Source organism: Danio rerio, chromosome 24 (assembly GCF_049306965.1).
Source record: "Danio rerio strain Tuebingen ecotype United States chromosome 24, GRCz12tu, whole genome shotgun sequence".
NCBI classification, from domain to species: Eukaryota; Metazoa; Chordata; class Actinopteri; order Cypriniformes; family Danionidae; genus Danio; species Danio rerio.
Genome location: NC_133199.1, coordinates 31,997,788 through 32,014,619, shown reverse-complemented (window position 1 = coordinate 32,014,619; position 16,832 = coordinate 31,997,788). Strand labels below are relative to the sequence as shown.

At 35.3% G+C, this 16,832-nt stretch overlaps 1 protein-coding gene across 1 annotated transcript in view; it reads left to right on the top strand.

The window, feature by feature from the left end:
- The first annotated feature begins 6,952 nt into the window (after positions 1-6,952).
- hs6st1b (heparan sulfate 6-O-sulfotransferase 1b) overlaps positions 6,953-16,832 on the top strand; it is a 97,744-nt gene continuing 87,864 nt past the window's right edge. The window contains 1 exon segment of the mRNA NM_001080203.1: positions 6,953-7,473. Coding sequence (NP_001073672.1) covers positions 6,953-7,473 — 521 coding nt within the window.

Genomic DNA, 16,832 nt, shown 5'->3' with positions numbered 1-16,832 from the left:
TGCCCGCTGCAGAGCAGGGGACAACTGGGGTGGTTCACCCTTTTGCAAAGGCTAACCGCGATCTTGCGCAACAGTCATGGCATCGCAATGACGACATGAACTGCCCGCGAGCAGCGCATTAACATGCTGGACCCCCAGACATGTAACGCAGTGCCCGCGCCCATCATCCGAGGACAGGAAACCACCGCATCCAGAAACGCACAGTCGGAGCGCCGTCCTGATAAGGACGTGCTGCACGACTGTGTTGCTCTTTCTGTGAAGTTTGCAACCTTATACGCACCGCTCTGGAGGACCGGACCCAAAGAACGCCAGGCAAGGGAGAAACCCAGCTCGACCGTCTGCCACTGCGTGTACACACTCTGGACCGGGAGAATGCTCTCGTTCGCTCAGAATCGCTGGTCACAGCAGGAGGAACCCTCATCGACTCGATCAGAAAGTCTCTGAAGCGAAAAGGATAGCGTCTGCTGGCGCCAGGTGAGCTTATATACTCAGTTGATTGCTTATGCCGCTCACCTGCGCAGGCTTGCGCTGCCAATTCATTCTTAATTGGCCCGTTCAATACTCTTTCAGACGAGTAGCTTCTGAACCGAACCTCCCAATGCGTGGATTTTACAAATCAAATCCACTTATAGTGCTGAAGTTCCCCCCGAAGGGGAACCACTGATTTAGAGCATTTATTTGCAGAAAAGTTCAATAATATAACCATTCTATGTTTTGTTTAAACCTTTTAATTATCATATGTTTTAGACATTACACATATGTTTATAAAAGTAGAGTCAGATAAATTAATGCCATTTTTAAGGTTTGAAAAGCTTTGGTTCATCATGAATTTATCATCAACACCTGCAATCGTGTTTTGGTCTTTGTAGCAAAAGTTGTGATGTGTAGATATTGATACTTCAAAAAAGTGTATATAATACTAAAAATAATGAAATACGATAGTTTACTTTAAAATTTAGAGCATTATTTTATGATTTCTACCATATATATATATTTTCATTTTTCATTATTTAGAGCATTTATATGCAGAAAATAACAATAATATAACCATTCTCTGTTTTTTAAACCTTTTAATTACCATATGTTTTAGATATTAAACATGCATATAGATATGTTTATGAAAGTACAGTCAGATACATAATCCCCATTTTTAAGATTTGAAAAGCTTTGGTTCATCATATGAATTTCTCATCAACACCTGCAGTCGTGTTTTTGTCTTTGTAACAAAAGTTTTGATGTGTAGATATTCATACTTAAAAAAGTTTATATAATACTAAAATTAATGAAATACGGTAGTTTACTGTAAAAATGTAGAGCATTATTTTATCATTTCTACCATATTTTTTATGGTAATGTTCTGGCAACCACAGCTGCAGGTTTTTCACTAGATTTTTCATTTTTTAAACAGTATATTTTATAAACTACTAATAACGAATATGTATATCATTATTTGAAGCATTTATATGCAGAAAACGACAATAATATAACCGTTCTTTGTTTTTTTTAACCTTTTATTTACCATATGTTTTACACAATAGACATGTGGATATACATGTGTTTATAAAAGTACAGTCAGATATATAACCGCAATTTTTAAGGTTTGAAAAGAAAAATATTGTACGCAAAATGTTTATATACACACAGTTTGGTATAGATCTGTTGTTTAAAAAAATACCTCATTTAATCTGATAAATGAATCCATCTGTATTACAAGTCAAACACAATTACAAAACAATACAAAAACATGAACAATCATCTTACACAACATTCTTTTCCCAACTAAGATGCTCTTTTTTCTGTATTTTTTTCATAATGACCCTCTCTTCTTTGGGTCAGACTGTAAGATCAGCGGTCAATCAGGAGAATAATTAAATGCAGTTTAACTTGGAGTTGGGTTACGGTGTCCTTGCTCATTATAGGAACTTGAACCACTTTCTTGCTTCAGCGCTTTCACCCCCTGAAGGCAAATAACTGAGGTTAAAGTCAGGGACGCGCAGACAATGTTCAGAGCAAGGCCAAGTTAAGACGTGATGAATTACACCAACAGCGCCAATTGTCAATCTCGGGTCCTTCTTAAAATACATTTAATTAAATTAGTTCTTGATCTTTCAGGTGCTCACTGGGTTTCCATGAATTAAAAGAATGACCTGTATAATAGTCATACTGGTTCTGGTAGTATTATGAAATTCCTATTGAAGAAGGAGGGGAAAATGGAAATATAATTATAATGCAGGAGCCTGGATGAGCTCAGATCACTGGACATCGGACGTCTATGGAAACTCAATTAACGGCTATATTGTGCCTGGAGATTGAAGATGAATGTAGTTTGCACAATCAATATTAGACATTATCTCTCAGGATACTGGCAGTTTTCACAAATTAGATTACTGAGGGAAATGACTTCCTATTGGTCAGATGGTCAGTATATAATACACTGTAAAACCCAACAGTCAACTTTATCAAATGAAATGATTGTAGTTAACTCAAAATTTACTGAAAGTTAATTCTACTCATTTCAAAAGAGTTTTGAACTCAGTTTTAAAGGTAATTCGTTATTTAAATACCTCATTACTTCAGCTTAAATGGAGTACGATTATTTTTTAACTCAAAAGGTTCGGTTTCCTCAAATGGTTTGAATTGTCTTAACTTATTGGGTTTTACAGTACTCAGTTGATTTGAGTTCTCTTAATTTATTGGGTTTTACTGTGCTCAAATTACTTCATTTACTCAAATGGATTAAGTTTACAGTACCCATTTAGTTTAGTTTTTGAACTTAAATGGTTTATTGCAATCGGTTTCCTCAAACGGTTTAAGTTAGCATAACTTTTTGGTGCCACCTTCCCCAATTCCGTAACCCATTCTTTAAATAATGGTTGACATCCTGAATGCCATTCTCTCATACTGATTTGTTTTCCAATCATAATTTGAATCCCCTCAGACATTTTCACACCAAACCCTAACATGAACAAGTCTCCCAGTACATATATGTAAAAATATACTGTAATTAAATCAGTTTTTAACTTTTTTTTCTAGCATCTGGGGTGCTGTTAAATTACGGCTGTTAAATTACAGAAATGTACCCTAAAATATCGAGTGTTAAATGACAGAAATTCGCCGGAAATTTAAATTGAAGGAAATTTCTGGAATTTACTGTGTGTTATTTTACAGTAAATTTTGTAATTTAACAGCCATTATTTTACTTTTTTTCTGGCACCCCAGCTGCACTGTAACAAATGCCTGTAAATTACAGCATTTTTTACAGCAGCTGACTGTTTTTCTAACAATACAGGATTTTGCTGTAAAATTGTGATTTCTGCGGTAAAGCGACAGATTAACTGAAGGATGCAGGATACTGCTGTAAATTTCAAATTTTTCGAGGCATTATAGGATATTCAATGGTCAAGGCGTGAGAATGATTCACGTCTGTGGTAAGTGTATTCTTTCTTTTTTTATTGATTTTGTTTCCATCAAAATGCTGTAAATTGAATTACAGCACTGCTGCTGTTAAAAATACAGTAACTGGCTGGCAACCCTGCTGTCAGCTGTTTACGGTAAAATCTACAGGGAATTATTTGCAGTGTGTATATTTCATTACAAAATGAAAAGCAGCATCCAGAAACATTCTGAATGTAACTGTGCACTTTAACCCAGAAGTCCTGTATTTTAGAACAGGAACACAGGACATGCATCAAGTCTCCTTCTTCACTCATATCTCCGGCATTCAGCAGAGTCCTTTAACCTAAATCTGGAAAGCCTATTCGGAGTCCAAAAAAAAAAAATATTTAAAATTTGTAATTGTATTAAAAGATCCTTTAAAAGATCCTTTATTGTTTTGTTTTTTTATTTTTAGTGTTTGTAAATTATAATGAACTAAAACTAAAACTTTTTTAAAAAATAAAAAATTTGTACCTGCTTTTTTTTTTTTAAATAGTATCTTATAAAACTATATTTATTGATGAATGGTTCTTAAATAATGTATTAGGAAACCTGTTTGGAAATAATAGTTGTTATTATTACAATGTAAAACCCAATAAGTTATGATAACTTAAACTATTCGAGGAAACCAATTGCAACAGACCATTTAAGTTCAAAAACTAATCCTAATGAGTACTATGAACTTAATCCATTTGAGTACACGAAGCAATTTGACTACTGGAAAACCCAATAAGTTAAGGCAACTCAAACTGTTTGAGGAAACCGATTGCAACAAACCATTTGAGTTAAAAAAACGGATATATACGAGTACTGTGAACTTACTCTGTTAATGAGCTATTAATTAACTCATTACCTTCAACACTGACTTTAAAACTCTTTTTAAATGAGTAGAATTAACTTTAAGTATATTTTGAGTTAACAACATTTATTTTATTTAATACATTTGGGTTTTACAGTGTATTAACAGTGACAGATAAATCAAAATATGCTTTCACCTCCCTCCATATTCTTTTATGCATGATTTGGAAAGCATAAAGTGATGCGATAGCTCTAACACAGAAAATATTTCATTTATTGGCTAATGGACTCTCTCACACAGAAAAACATTGCTGATTGCTTCATTGAAGTGACGAGGGAAAAGTTCACCACTGTATTATCAACAAATACACCCGAGATCAAGAGATTCATTTTAGCCGATCTGACATAAATGGGGAAATTTTTCACAGATAGGAAGTCAGCTGAACTGTAGAGTCAGGCGACACTAAAGGTGTGTTTAAAGCTCATAAAATCATTAGTGTCAGAGTTAAAAGGGGTTGAGGTCAGGCCTCCTACTGAAATTTTAAACTGACAAATGGAGCAGGAACATGACTAAATGACTACGGGGAAAAATTGAAGGCAAAGCAGATTGTAATGGAACATCACTCAAAATCTGTACAGGATCTATGTGAGTTCGCCCACAGTCACGACAGCCACATATAACATGAAACAGGCTTACTTTAAGCCTTATTGTCATAGTGTTCAGAAATGAAAAATGTAATACCTAAACATATTGCTTTACTTGCACTTAGGCTTAAATTCAAAAGCTTCAGAGGTTAAAAAGCTTTGCTGTGTCACAAACCAGCAATGTCTGTCAATCACTGCCTGTGCTTTAGATGGACTTTAAAAAATAAAGCCTAAATGTTAGAACTGTATGATTTAATTGTAACATACAATGTCAAAGTTTTAGCCTTTTATTAAACTGAAATGTCAACTTTAGTTATTTTGCCATGCAAGTTTACTACAAATACACACATATTTTATACATTTTTCAACAGTTGTTATATATATAAAGGAATTTCACAACATTTGTCAGCCCTCATATCTTTCAGTGTCGCCCTCTATCAGCTCTGAGTGGATTCGCGGCACCAACTCTTAAATCTCCTCAATTACTACAGGGTTGATGTTTTGGTTCTCGTACAAAAGTTTAGTTCTCAGTGCGCTGGCATGAAGCCAAATAAATATTTTTGTTAACTTGCGAGTTCATTCATTCATTCATTTTCTTGTCGGGTTAGTCTCTACATTAATCTGGAGACGCTACAGCGGAATGAACTGCCAACTTATCCAGCAAATGTTTTTTACGCAGCGGATGTCCTTCCAGCTGCAACCCTTCACAGGAAAACATCTATACACACTCATTCACACACACACACACACTTGTACACGACGGACAATTTTTATCATACACAATTCACCTATCCCACGTCTTTGGTCTTGTGGGGGAAACCGGAGCACATAAAGGAAACCCATGCAAACTCCACACAGAAACGCCAACTGACCCAGCCGAGGCTCAAACCAGCGATCTTGCTGTGAGGTGAATGTGCTACCCACTGCGCCACCGCATCGCCTTGTAAGTTCACTATAAAACAAGTAATTATTTATTAGAACCTGGCTTGTGAAAAAAATAATAATAAGAAGAAGCTTGGTGGAAATGCATTATTTTCATTATTTATTGCATTTATTTATCAATCAAATCTGGAAATTTTAAATGTATATTAATCATATGTATAAAGGAAAAGACTAAGCCATTTAATACATGTTTACATTTATTTTTACTTCACATGCATTAAAAACAGACAAGCTTTATGGCAAATAAAAGTCAATGGCGGAAATTAGAATGTAATATGTAAAATATATGTAAAATAAAAAAAATGTAAAATGACAGGTATTCAGACACCGAGAACGTTAGAAGACAAAATACACGAAGACTCTATTGAAAATAACTGACACAACGAAGAGACAAATACAGGGTGATACATACAACCAAACATGAACTATTGCAACAGGAACTAAAACTCAAGTAACAATGATGAACTAAAAATAGCATAAACGTGATATACGTGACATACGTGATGTATCTATAATATAACTGTTGAATTGATTCCTTATACATCTAATTGTACATTCATAGTTGCTAAAAGCAGAAAAACACCACACAATCCAAAAATATATTTTAGTTTCTTTAAGTCTTTTTATTCACTCGAAATTGTTGGTGCTTTTTATGTGGACCATGAGACAACTCAAATTTCTGGCATCAAAAATAAACTAAAACCACAACCAGGAAACAAACAAAAAAATCACCGCAGGCGTGCACTACAAACAACGTATTCACAGCCCCTTCTTCACAGTTACTAGTGTGAGCTTGATGTGTGTGCGGGGGAAAGTGGGTGTCGCTGTGTATAATAATTATACGAGACAAGGGAGGTATTTTCTGACGGGTGGCTTCACACAGAAGACTCGACAACTCGAGCTCGGAGAACTGCAGCGCCTTCACCCGCAATAAGCGTCCCGTGAACAGATTCCAACTGGATTTTTGACAGGGGGAGCAGTCGAAATGTGGATATAATGAGTCCAAACACACACTATCTCAAAAGCCTGAACTCTTAAGTGGACCTAAGATGATTTGTCAACGGAGAGACGAGAAGGGTGCAAGGCACCGCAGAAGCACCGCGGACTGTTGTTGTCTGAGAAATGATAACAAATGAACGACACGGAAAGGAACATGGTTGAAAGGACCAGTAAATTTCTATTGATCGTGGTCGGATCGGTCTTCTTCATGCTGATTTTGTACCAGTACGTGGCGCCCGGGGTGATAAACTTCGGCTCCCCGCACGGGTACCTTCTCGGCGAAGAGGATATGACCATTTTCCCCACTCCGGATCCGCACTATGTGAAAAAGTACTACTTCCCTATTAAAGATCTCGAGCGCAAGATTGATTTCGAAATCAAGGGGGAAGACGTGATTGTGTTTCTTCACATCCAAAAAACCGGTGGGACCACCTTCGGGAGGCATCTGGTCCAAAATGTTCGCTTGGAGCTTCCCTGCGATTGTAGACCGGGCCAGAAAAAGTGTACTTGCTACCGTCCGAACCGAAAGGAAACCTGGCTGTTCTCTCGGTTCTCCACCGGCTGGAGCTGCGGCTTACACGCGGACTGGACCGAGCTTACCAACTGCGTCCCGGGAGTTCTCAACAAAAGAGAGAGCAAGTCGAAAAAAATGAGGTGAGTTTGTTTATTTGTTTGACCCTGCGAGTTTGCCTGGAAATCTAGAGGGTTTCAAAACAACGCCGCGAGGAGTTAAGGCGAGTGTGTCAAACTCTCACACACTGGGTTTGTTGTTGCATATATTGATAACATTAGAATTTTAAACTATTGTGTGTAAAAAATCGCCTCAGTAGCCTACGTTAAATCTCCAGTCTGTCTGAATTGGTTCTAGCGGAGAAACCGGTTAAAGTTAAATCTTTCATTATTACTTTTAATTACAAATCAAGCTCACACAACCTTTGAAAAGAATTTGAATCATTAAGGAATTTGTGCTATTGTAGGATTTAGCTGTTTTCCCCCATATGATATGTTGTTTCTTATCTATCTATCTATCTATCTATCTATCTATCTATCTATCTATCTATCTATCTATCTATCTATCTATCTATCTATCTATCTATCTATCTATCTATCCATCCTGCTTCGGGTTGGATGGGGGTCCCTTTCAGTTTCATAGCAGTTATGCAAGAAAAGTCAACTAAATTATTCCACAAATTTACATTTTGAGAATATGATATATAAGTAATTTTTTAAGTTTAGAAAAACAACACATTTTCACTTTATCAGACAAACATTAAGTGTTTACAAGTTATTATTTTTCCACAATTTAATTAGTAAAAAAAATAAACATTTGTACATTGTAAAATGACTGGGTTCAGTCAGGTTGGCTAATATTTATATTTTTAAACTATATACTTTTAGGCATTTATTTTAAATAGTTTCATCAGTTAACTGGACGAAAACATGCAAGACTGGTCTGCCGACTGATCTGTCAGTTGTCCTTAATGTTGTGGTCAGACCCATGGGTGTAGAATTGGCATGGACGGAGGGGACATGTCCCCACCAATATCCACCTATTACTGAAATGTCCCTACCAATAATTGAATCGACTTCAAAATAATATAATAATGTTCCGTCACCCCTTAGTAACCTACACATGCAAAAAGTCAAGTTCACTCCGAGTTCACTGTAATACTATTAACCAAGGCTGTGAAATTAATCGAAATTCACATTTGATTTTGGCCTCCATGATCATGATAAGCTATAATCAAGATAAAACAGTTAAATTGCACTAAATTTCCCTAGATCCATACCTTCTCAAAGCCTGACTGCAGTACAATCTTGTATATTGACTTTTGCAGCATGTACCGTGGTTGTTATTTGTATTGTTGAGTGTTTATTTTATATTATTAAGTACTTTATTTATATTTTTAAAAGTGCGAAACAGAATTTGTGCTGTTCAGTGCAGCTCTAATGATGTATGTCCCCACCAATGTCAAGAGCAAATCTAAGCCCTTGGTCACACCACACAATGTCAGCCTGTTTTTGTCACAATCTGTTTGATGTAAGTTATAGCACAGATTCATAATTGACAATGTGTGACCGGATGAACAAATCTATTGTTTTTAAAAGTTATCAGTATCAGTTCAATATGAAAATACATCATAATCTAATAATGAAATTATGGGTTTTCCACTGCTGCTACGATAAGGGGGTTTTGATCAGTGCCTTCCATGCAACACGACACATTACACACACAGCAGATGCTTACATTACAAGAGTTTGTTATAAAGAGAAAACAAGATGAGTTACTGATAACATAAACAACATAAATGTCCACATTGGTTCATCCATAGTTTTATCCTGTGAAGTAGAACAGCTTATGTCAGCGATATGGGTTTCTAAGGAATGATGATGTTTATGGATTAGTATACCTCACAGTACGATCGCCACACTATTCAATTCCCCTGAAGTTAATGTCTTAGTGGCTTCAGGTTAGAACCCAAAAATGAACCCTATGATGTCATAGTTGGTGCAAAATAACAATCGGAGCGTTCTCTTACCACATCTGACTGTAGCGACCATGCATGGTGATTTAGTGAAAACTCTGGTTTTGCTTCATGCAGCGCTTGAACCTACAACCTTTCATAACTTCTAACCACTAAACTACATCACCCCTATTTCTATCGCATACGTCATTTCTCCAAGTTGACCGCGAAATGAAGTGGCTCGATCGTGTTTATTGTCTCAACGAGCAGAAAACCAAAGCAGTTTCTGTTTATACACAAGGAAGCTCTCCAGCTGTGTAACCAGATAACTAGTCAGACGCACAGCAGGGTGTGTTTTAGCAGGCCTGCAGGGAGAGCTGAAATAACATGCTGATATCTTTGCCGTTCCGGACAAGTTAAAGGCTTCTTTCATGACTTTCTCTCAGCGTTTGAAAAACGCCGGCGCTAAATGTGATAATGGACACTGTGACTCATGTTTCAGAGTTACAAAGTGCAAAAAGACATCCTAGAACTTGCCTTTACCTTTCACTTTCCCAGGTGCGTTTCTAGGAGTTTTCTGACTCTGCCTGGGGAATTTTGCCGAATGGCTTAGCAGCATTCCAGTATACGTATTAGCAAATGACCAGTTAACCTCTTAAACCTCTAATTGACATAATGGTGTTGTAAAATGTGCACTTTTTTCAGCGCAGATGTTTTCAGATTCACAGGTATGAACTCCCACTTTTTGCCAGCTACATGCAAGCTTGATGAGAACTGGAAATTGCATGGATGGTTATGTCTAATCACTCAGAAAGCGGGTTTAAAAGCTGGTCCAGCTAGCCTAATAGGTATCCCGCTGGCACAAGTGCATCGGACATGCCTTGGCGCTCAGGCCTAAGTGACTCGCACTACCAAGTGAGCTATCAGTCTTTACTGGCTGACCTCAATGGGCCCACACCGTCAGACAGGGATGCACTTAAATACGCAGAGCTCCGTTCACACTCCCCTGCTGTTGACGTGTTTTCAAGATGGAATCACCATGTGTTCAGTGACTACAAAGTGCTCCGTTCTGCACCGTTTGCTAGTTATGAGTGACCCTGCGGGAGAAGTTGTTGAGGGTAAAATCTAAAAGTTTTGCTAAAATAGTCTGAAAATATATATATTTACATGCTAAAAATAGATATTTTGATTGGAATAAATGTTAAGTTAGTATTATATGCATGTTATTAGGCAGTAATTAAAATTAATTTGTGTTTGTTCAAATGTATCATTGTATCTTAAATGCTATTTTGCAAGGTATTCAATTTTATATCATTTTTGATTATGCAATGTATGGTTGTATGGTAAAGTTAAATTAAGTCTGTGAATATCAGGATGTTGTGTAGTTTATGAAATCAATAAAATCCTGTGATGTTTATTCAGTATTTAAATGACGTTTTACTTTTGGATAAGTTTCTTACATTAATATTTAGTAAATACTGTAAGTTAAAATCTCACCAGTGTTTTCGGTTGAAACGTAAAGTGGTTATAAAGTCTTAAAATGTATGGAAAGAGTTTTATAAAGGTCTTAAAAGGTCTTGAATTTCACTCTCTGATTCCTGTATATATGTGGTATTATACAGTTGTCAGTTTTAATTAATCTGTTATTGTTAAAATAGTTTTGTATATTCATTTAATTGTTCATGCTTATTTCCTCATTTCTTTTTTTTTTTGTTCAATTACTGTCGCTGCTATTTAAAGTCATTGTTAAGAAAAACTTTTTTTTCCAAAAATTTCACCACTTTTAACTTGATCAGGATTAATAAACCATTATTTTATTTATTTATTTAACAAGTTTTGTACAGTAATTATGCTCATACAAGTGAGAGATTTTTGAATGAAGGGTGCATTACTTGATTTTAAAATAACTGAAGGAAACACACACTATCTACTATCTATGATCATTTATTGAACATCAACGTTAAACAACTGAAATTGCCTGAAACCAACAGCCACGTTTTTCCTATAAAAAGTGAAAATAATTAACTTGCAATTTTGGAAACAAAATTAAATATATATATAAAAAAATTTATATTAAAAGTAGAAAATAAGCAGTATCTCTTCTAAATAAAATAGCTTGTGTATATCCTGTAAATAATCATTTAAATGGTGCATTTCTTGAATCTCCTGTAAGCAAATATTTTAATGTAAACAATAGTATTATTCCAATGAAAAATATGCCCTCTCTGTACAGTTTCCAATCATCGTCAATGTAGTGCTAAATTTTCGACGTATAGCTATATTATTTGAGAGGTGCATGGATATGCGACCACATGAAGGCTGTGCCAAACCATACCCATATGTTCATTGCAGAACCATTAAGTAGCCTAACAGAGCGGGGTCACATGACTCCACACGCAGTAGAGAAAGTAACTGAAAAAATGGACCTGGAAAAATTAGATCAATTGTAGGTTCTGAATGTCAAGTTATTAGATTAATTGCCCAGCCCTAGTTGTGATTTATATGAGAAATGTTTAAAGAACTAAATAAAAATGTAAATATTATTTCTGTATTTTTTGGTAGCACATGTTAATGCATTAACTATTATTAAGCAGTTCGGTGCTTTAGCTTAGTGCTAATTAATAAAATGCAGCCATTAAGTGTTAGCTCAGTACATTGAATAATAATAACTGATGCATTTGTAATGTTTAACTTTGTTAAAATGAACATTTACCTAAAATTAATGAAAGTTTTAGAACTATATTTCCAGCTATCTAAGAGAGTTTATAGATACTAAACCATTCTACACCATTTAAAAAAAGCATACCATACTTAAACATATTTAAAATGTCAATCTATAGAATATAGTGTAGAGTTTTTATTAGTCGTTTATTGACAAAAATGTTAAACACATTATTAGTTCAAGCTGCAAAAATCAGTCCAAGGCACTTGAAAAATGCGGAAAAAATATTAAAAAGAACCTTTATTAATAATATTTTTTAAAATATTTTATTCATTTTTTGAGTGCCTTGGACAAATTTTTGCTGTTTATTCTGATGAATCCCTTACCTGAAGAGCACCTACACATTATTTACCCTACCCCTGAGCACTTATTGTTTGATTTTGGATATTATTAGTTTGTTTGTATTAACCAGATTTACATATAAACTGCATCAGTGAAAATCCAGTGTTGGATCAATCCTAAGTAACTTCTCATGAAAATAAGTAATTCTTTCTTACAGTAATTTTTTCAACTCGATCAACACAGTTTTCAATCATTCATCTCTAGTAGGTGCCTGACTATTGATTGTTCTAGCAACTGAGTGTCCTTCTCTAATAGTTTTTATGATGGGGGCAGCAGCTCGTTAAGATCACCATAAACTCCACAGTAAAGACTCATTATCTGTGCTTCCCCTGGGTGATGTCTCAATGACACACACATATTTGCCAAAGAGAGACTGAAAGCAATTTGACTCCCGACCAGAAATAGAGTAAGGTTAGTTGCAGTTGAGGAAAATATTGTAAGTGATAGTTTGGTTAGGGTCTGTACACTGCTGAATAATGTTACAGCATTAGATTGCATGACGAGCTGTTATTTATAAATGACAGGTTTACCTTTATGCTGACTCATTTGAATCGCCTTTGTGACTGTTTGTATACAAACCTTGTGTATCTTATTGTGTTAGTAATGCATAATGTGAAAGTACAAGTTCGTTGGCAGAACAGCTCTGTGCAGTGTTTAAAGCATTTAAGCAAACTCAGCTGTGGGTAAATAATTACTACAGAAAATTCAAATAATAGCCACAAACCTGGTACCACAAGCAATGATCTGGTTGATTGTTGACATTGTGTGGACAAAGTTGTGCAAAAATGATTCAAATATCATGTCTAAGCTGACATGGGTCAGTCTAAAGGGTTCAAAGAGCATTAAAAAAAAATTATACTCTTTGTGTAACAGCAAAATCTTGATTTTTTTTTTTGTGAACTGTGACTTAATGGCAATATATGTTTAGTTTATAGGCAGGAGTGTAAACAAAATACAGTAAATGCTTGAGTCAACCTATTTCTAGGAAACTCTTGCTGCACAAATGGGAATGCATTGATTAAAGATTTTGGTTGTACGATTATAATCTGAGAAATAATCACGGTTTTACGGTTATCCCAAGTGTTATGCATTCATTGATTTTAAAACACTATAGCTTGGAAAATCACATGAAAATTCCTTATATTTTAAAGTGGTATTTATTGCTGTTGAGTAACCACATAATACAGCACAAAATAATATTAAAAACAAACAATAGTCCATTTCTCTCTTTGTGCTTAAAAATAAGTACATTTTTAGACATTTAAACATACATAATTTTTACACTGTAAATAAATGATAGAACTATGAATAAACATTATTTGTCTAATGCAGGGCTTGAAATTAACCTAAAGGTGCTGTAGGTGATCTGCCAAAATGATAACTGCTTAGCATATTATCTTTGGACGGTGGGGAGGGACTGTGATTCAAAGCCACGCCTCCTGAAATTGCGAACAGCAGACTAGTTCATGTCATTCGCCAGTTAGTTAGTGTTTGGCCGGCGACGTGCAGGAATTACATTTATTACTAAGCCATACTTACATGCCAAGAGCGATATCGAAGAGCGAACATCCCCTTAATTCAATGACATTTAAAAACTATTTATATTGCTTAAGTCTGATCAAATTTCAATAGCAGTTATTAATCCAAAACTTTTGGGTTATAAACATACCTGTCAGGCATCCCGTTTTTCTTGGGATTCTCCTGTGTTTTACAATTCTATCTCGCTATCATCCGGTAAAGGTATTTTCCCGTATTTCTCTCATTTTTTAATCTTTCTATGAAGGATGAACATTAAGGAACCAATCCTCCCTATACGCAACCCATACAGCGGAACAACCAGGGAATGCCTTTTGCTCGTAAATGTAAATCTGTTCTGTGCTTTTATTTTACTTGGGCATAAAAACACTTTGAAGTAAATATATAAACGGTGGGATTCCTTTCCATTACAGGTGTCGTCACCTCTCCTATGTAATCCTGAAAACAGTCAGTTCATATAGTGGTGTGTGACTGTCAGACATGCTCCATATTAATAAATAGATGCTGTTTTCCAAGCGGATTCTGTACACCTGGTTTGAAGCGAAGCTAAAGTGGACACTTTAGGTTTTGGGTGCATGTTTGAATGGACATAATAATAATAATAATAATAATAATAATAATAATAATAATAACAACATCTAAACATGTCGATCTTGGTTGGTTTTCTTTTAAACAATAAATTTTGTCTTGAATGAGCATACAAAGTTAGGAAAGCAATCAAATGCTTTCATTATAGATCTGTGCATTTTTAAAGTGACACTTCTGTTATTTAATGTAATCAAATGAAAAAACCTAAATGAGAGATTTATTATGAGTGAATGTTTTCACTCATATATTAAACTCAAATGTTATACCGTGAAGAAAAGGTTAATGAGATATCCCTTATTTTCACATCCCAATGTTGAAAAGTATGGTCATAAATCATATCAGTAGCACACTACATTCATATTTCATACTTCATACTGCATTCAGCAGCACTGAGCATTTTGAAGAAGACACAGTCTGCTTTGCCCTTAACCCATCACCCACACAACTTGTTAGTTTTCACCTAAGCAAACAACTATTGACATCTTTAAGCCCAATCTGTCTGTAGCCCCTGGCAACAGACTGTTTACATCGTCTGCATGTCATAAAAGTTGCTTATCTTAACAATTACTGCATCTTAAAGCCTGACGGCATCCATAAACCTCACCATTATCGGATAATTAGATTGATGCAGTAATGCTATTTCTTAATCTATATGTTACTTAAGTAGCAGCACACCTTTCTTCCTCCTGGCCTGATGTGCAGTTCAAAGTAGAGGTGTGATGAAATACTGGCTGTCGTGGATCTGGATCAGTCGGGATGGTGACAGATTTAGACAGAGTTGCTTTTGTGCTAAATTTGGGTCTCAGGCCTCCACTGGGAAACTGTTCAGGGATATTATGTCTAGCTAAGGTCTCTTTGTTGCTTGATCGGATATAAGAGGATTTGTTCTGGTCATAAATGCTCATAATCAGTACAGCAGATCTTGTCTGATTTTCCACCACAGACATTATGAAACTAGCGTCTAGCAGGGGTTGATTATGAATTGCTTTGGTTTATTCATAATGTGTGTGACGTTCTGTGAGAAACATTGAGCCCAATAAATGACTTTTGTGACCCTGGTGAGCTCAAATAGCTGTTAAAAAGCTTATAGTTGTGGATGTACTGTATAAATAATTAACATTTGTGTGTCAAATGGGGCTGTAATACATGGAGGAACTGTGTGTTGCCTTGATAGTTTTTCAGTGGTCAGTGTACATATCAATTGTAGATCTTCTACACTGTGTAAATTGCTAAATAAATACTAGTGTATATGGCGGTTGAAATATTTTTAGTTTGTCCACTTTTGTTTACCTTTAGAGCAATTAAAACAAAGTATTCACACTTTATTGCAAAAAAACCCAAACAAAACTATTGATGTACCAATATGGAAATTTTAGTAAATACCAATAACCAGTAATTAATAACATTTGCTGATAACCAATGTAGGTACACTACACTGTAAAAAAAAAACCCTATATCTACTTAATAAATCTAAGTTAACAGATTACAAGCAGTATTATTATTTAATTCACAAATATGGATTGAGTATCAATTTTAAATTGGCTTATTTAAAATTAGTCATTTAAAATAAGTAACTGCGAACAGTACTTAAAATAATTAGCAAATTTTAAACAAACTTATTGGTTTAATAATTCTGACTTCAACTGTCGATCAAGAGCAATATTACCAGACATTTCCTTTTTTTATTGTTCAAGAACAGGTCTTTTGGGTATTTTTCCATACCAAAGCTATAACACATTTAGCTTTTATAGAGCTGAAATCTATACATTTCTTTTTGTTTGCATTTACTGACACGTTTTCAGGGTATATACTTGATGTAGTAAACTCTTTCTCCAGCCATTTCACAGACTCTACCAAGCACCTTTTAATAAGTAATTAGTAAGTGTTAAATTATGATATAACTATAAACAGATTGTTCATTATAAATACATTAACTAACAAAAAGGAATGGAACAATATTGTAACGTGTCCAGAAAAGGCCATAAAAATCTGTAGTTGTTTGTATTTCAGTAAGGTAACTGCTAAAGAGAACCTGCTAAAAATGTAAAACAATAGGCAATGGCAAGCAGGGGTCAAGAAACCAATCAAAGGTCATGAATGGAGACTCAATGGGTGAATCCTTGTTGCCGCACTGGTGTAATCTTAAAAAAAGGTGCACAGACTGGTAATAATAGTGGTGCTTGGCTGCAGGATGTGATTTAGTGTGAGCCGGAGAGACAGGACAGCAGCCTGTGAAGGAACAGGCCAGCGGAAAGCCACTAACTACCTGTCCACAGAGACAAATGAGGGCCAAATTCTCTCAGACTTTACCCCACTCCTATTTTTTTCACTGTGCTTATTGCCTTCTTCGCTGTATCTAC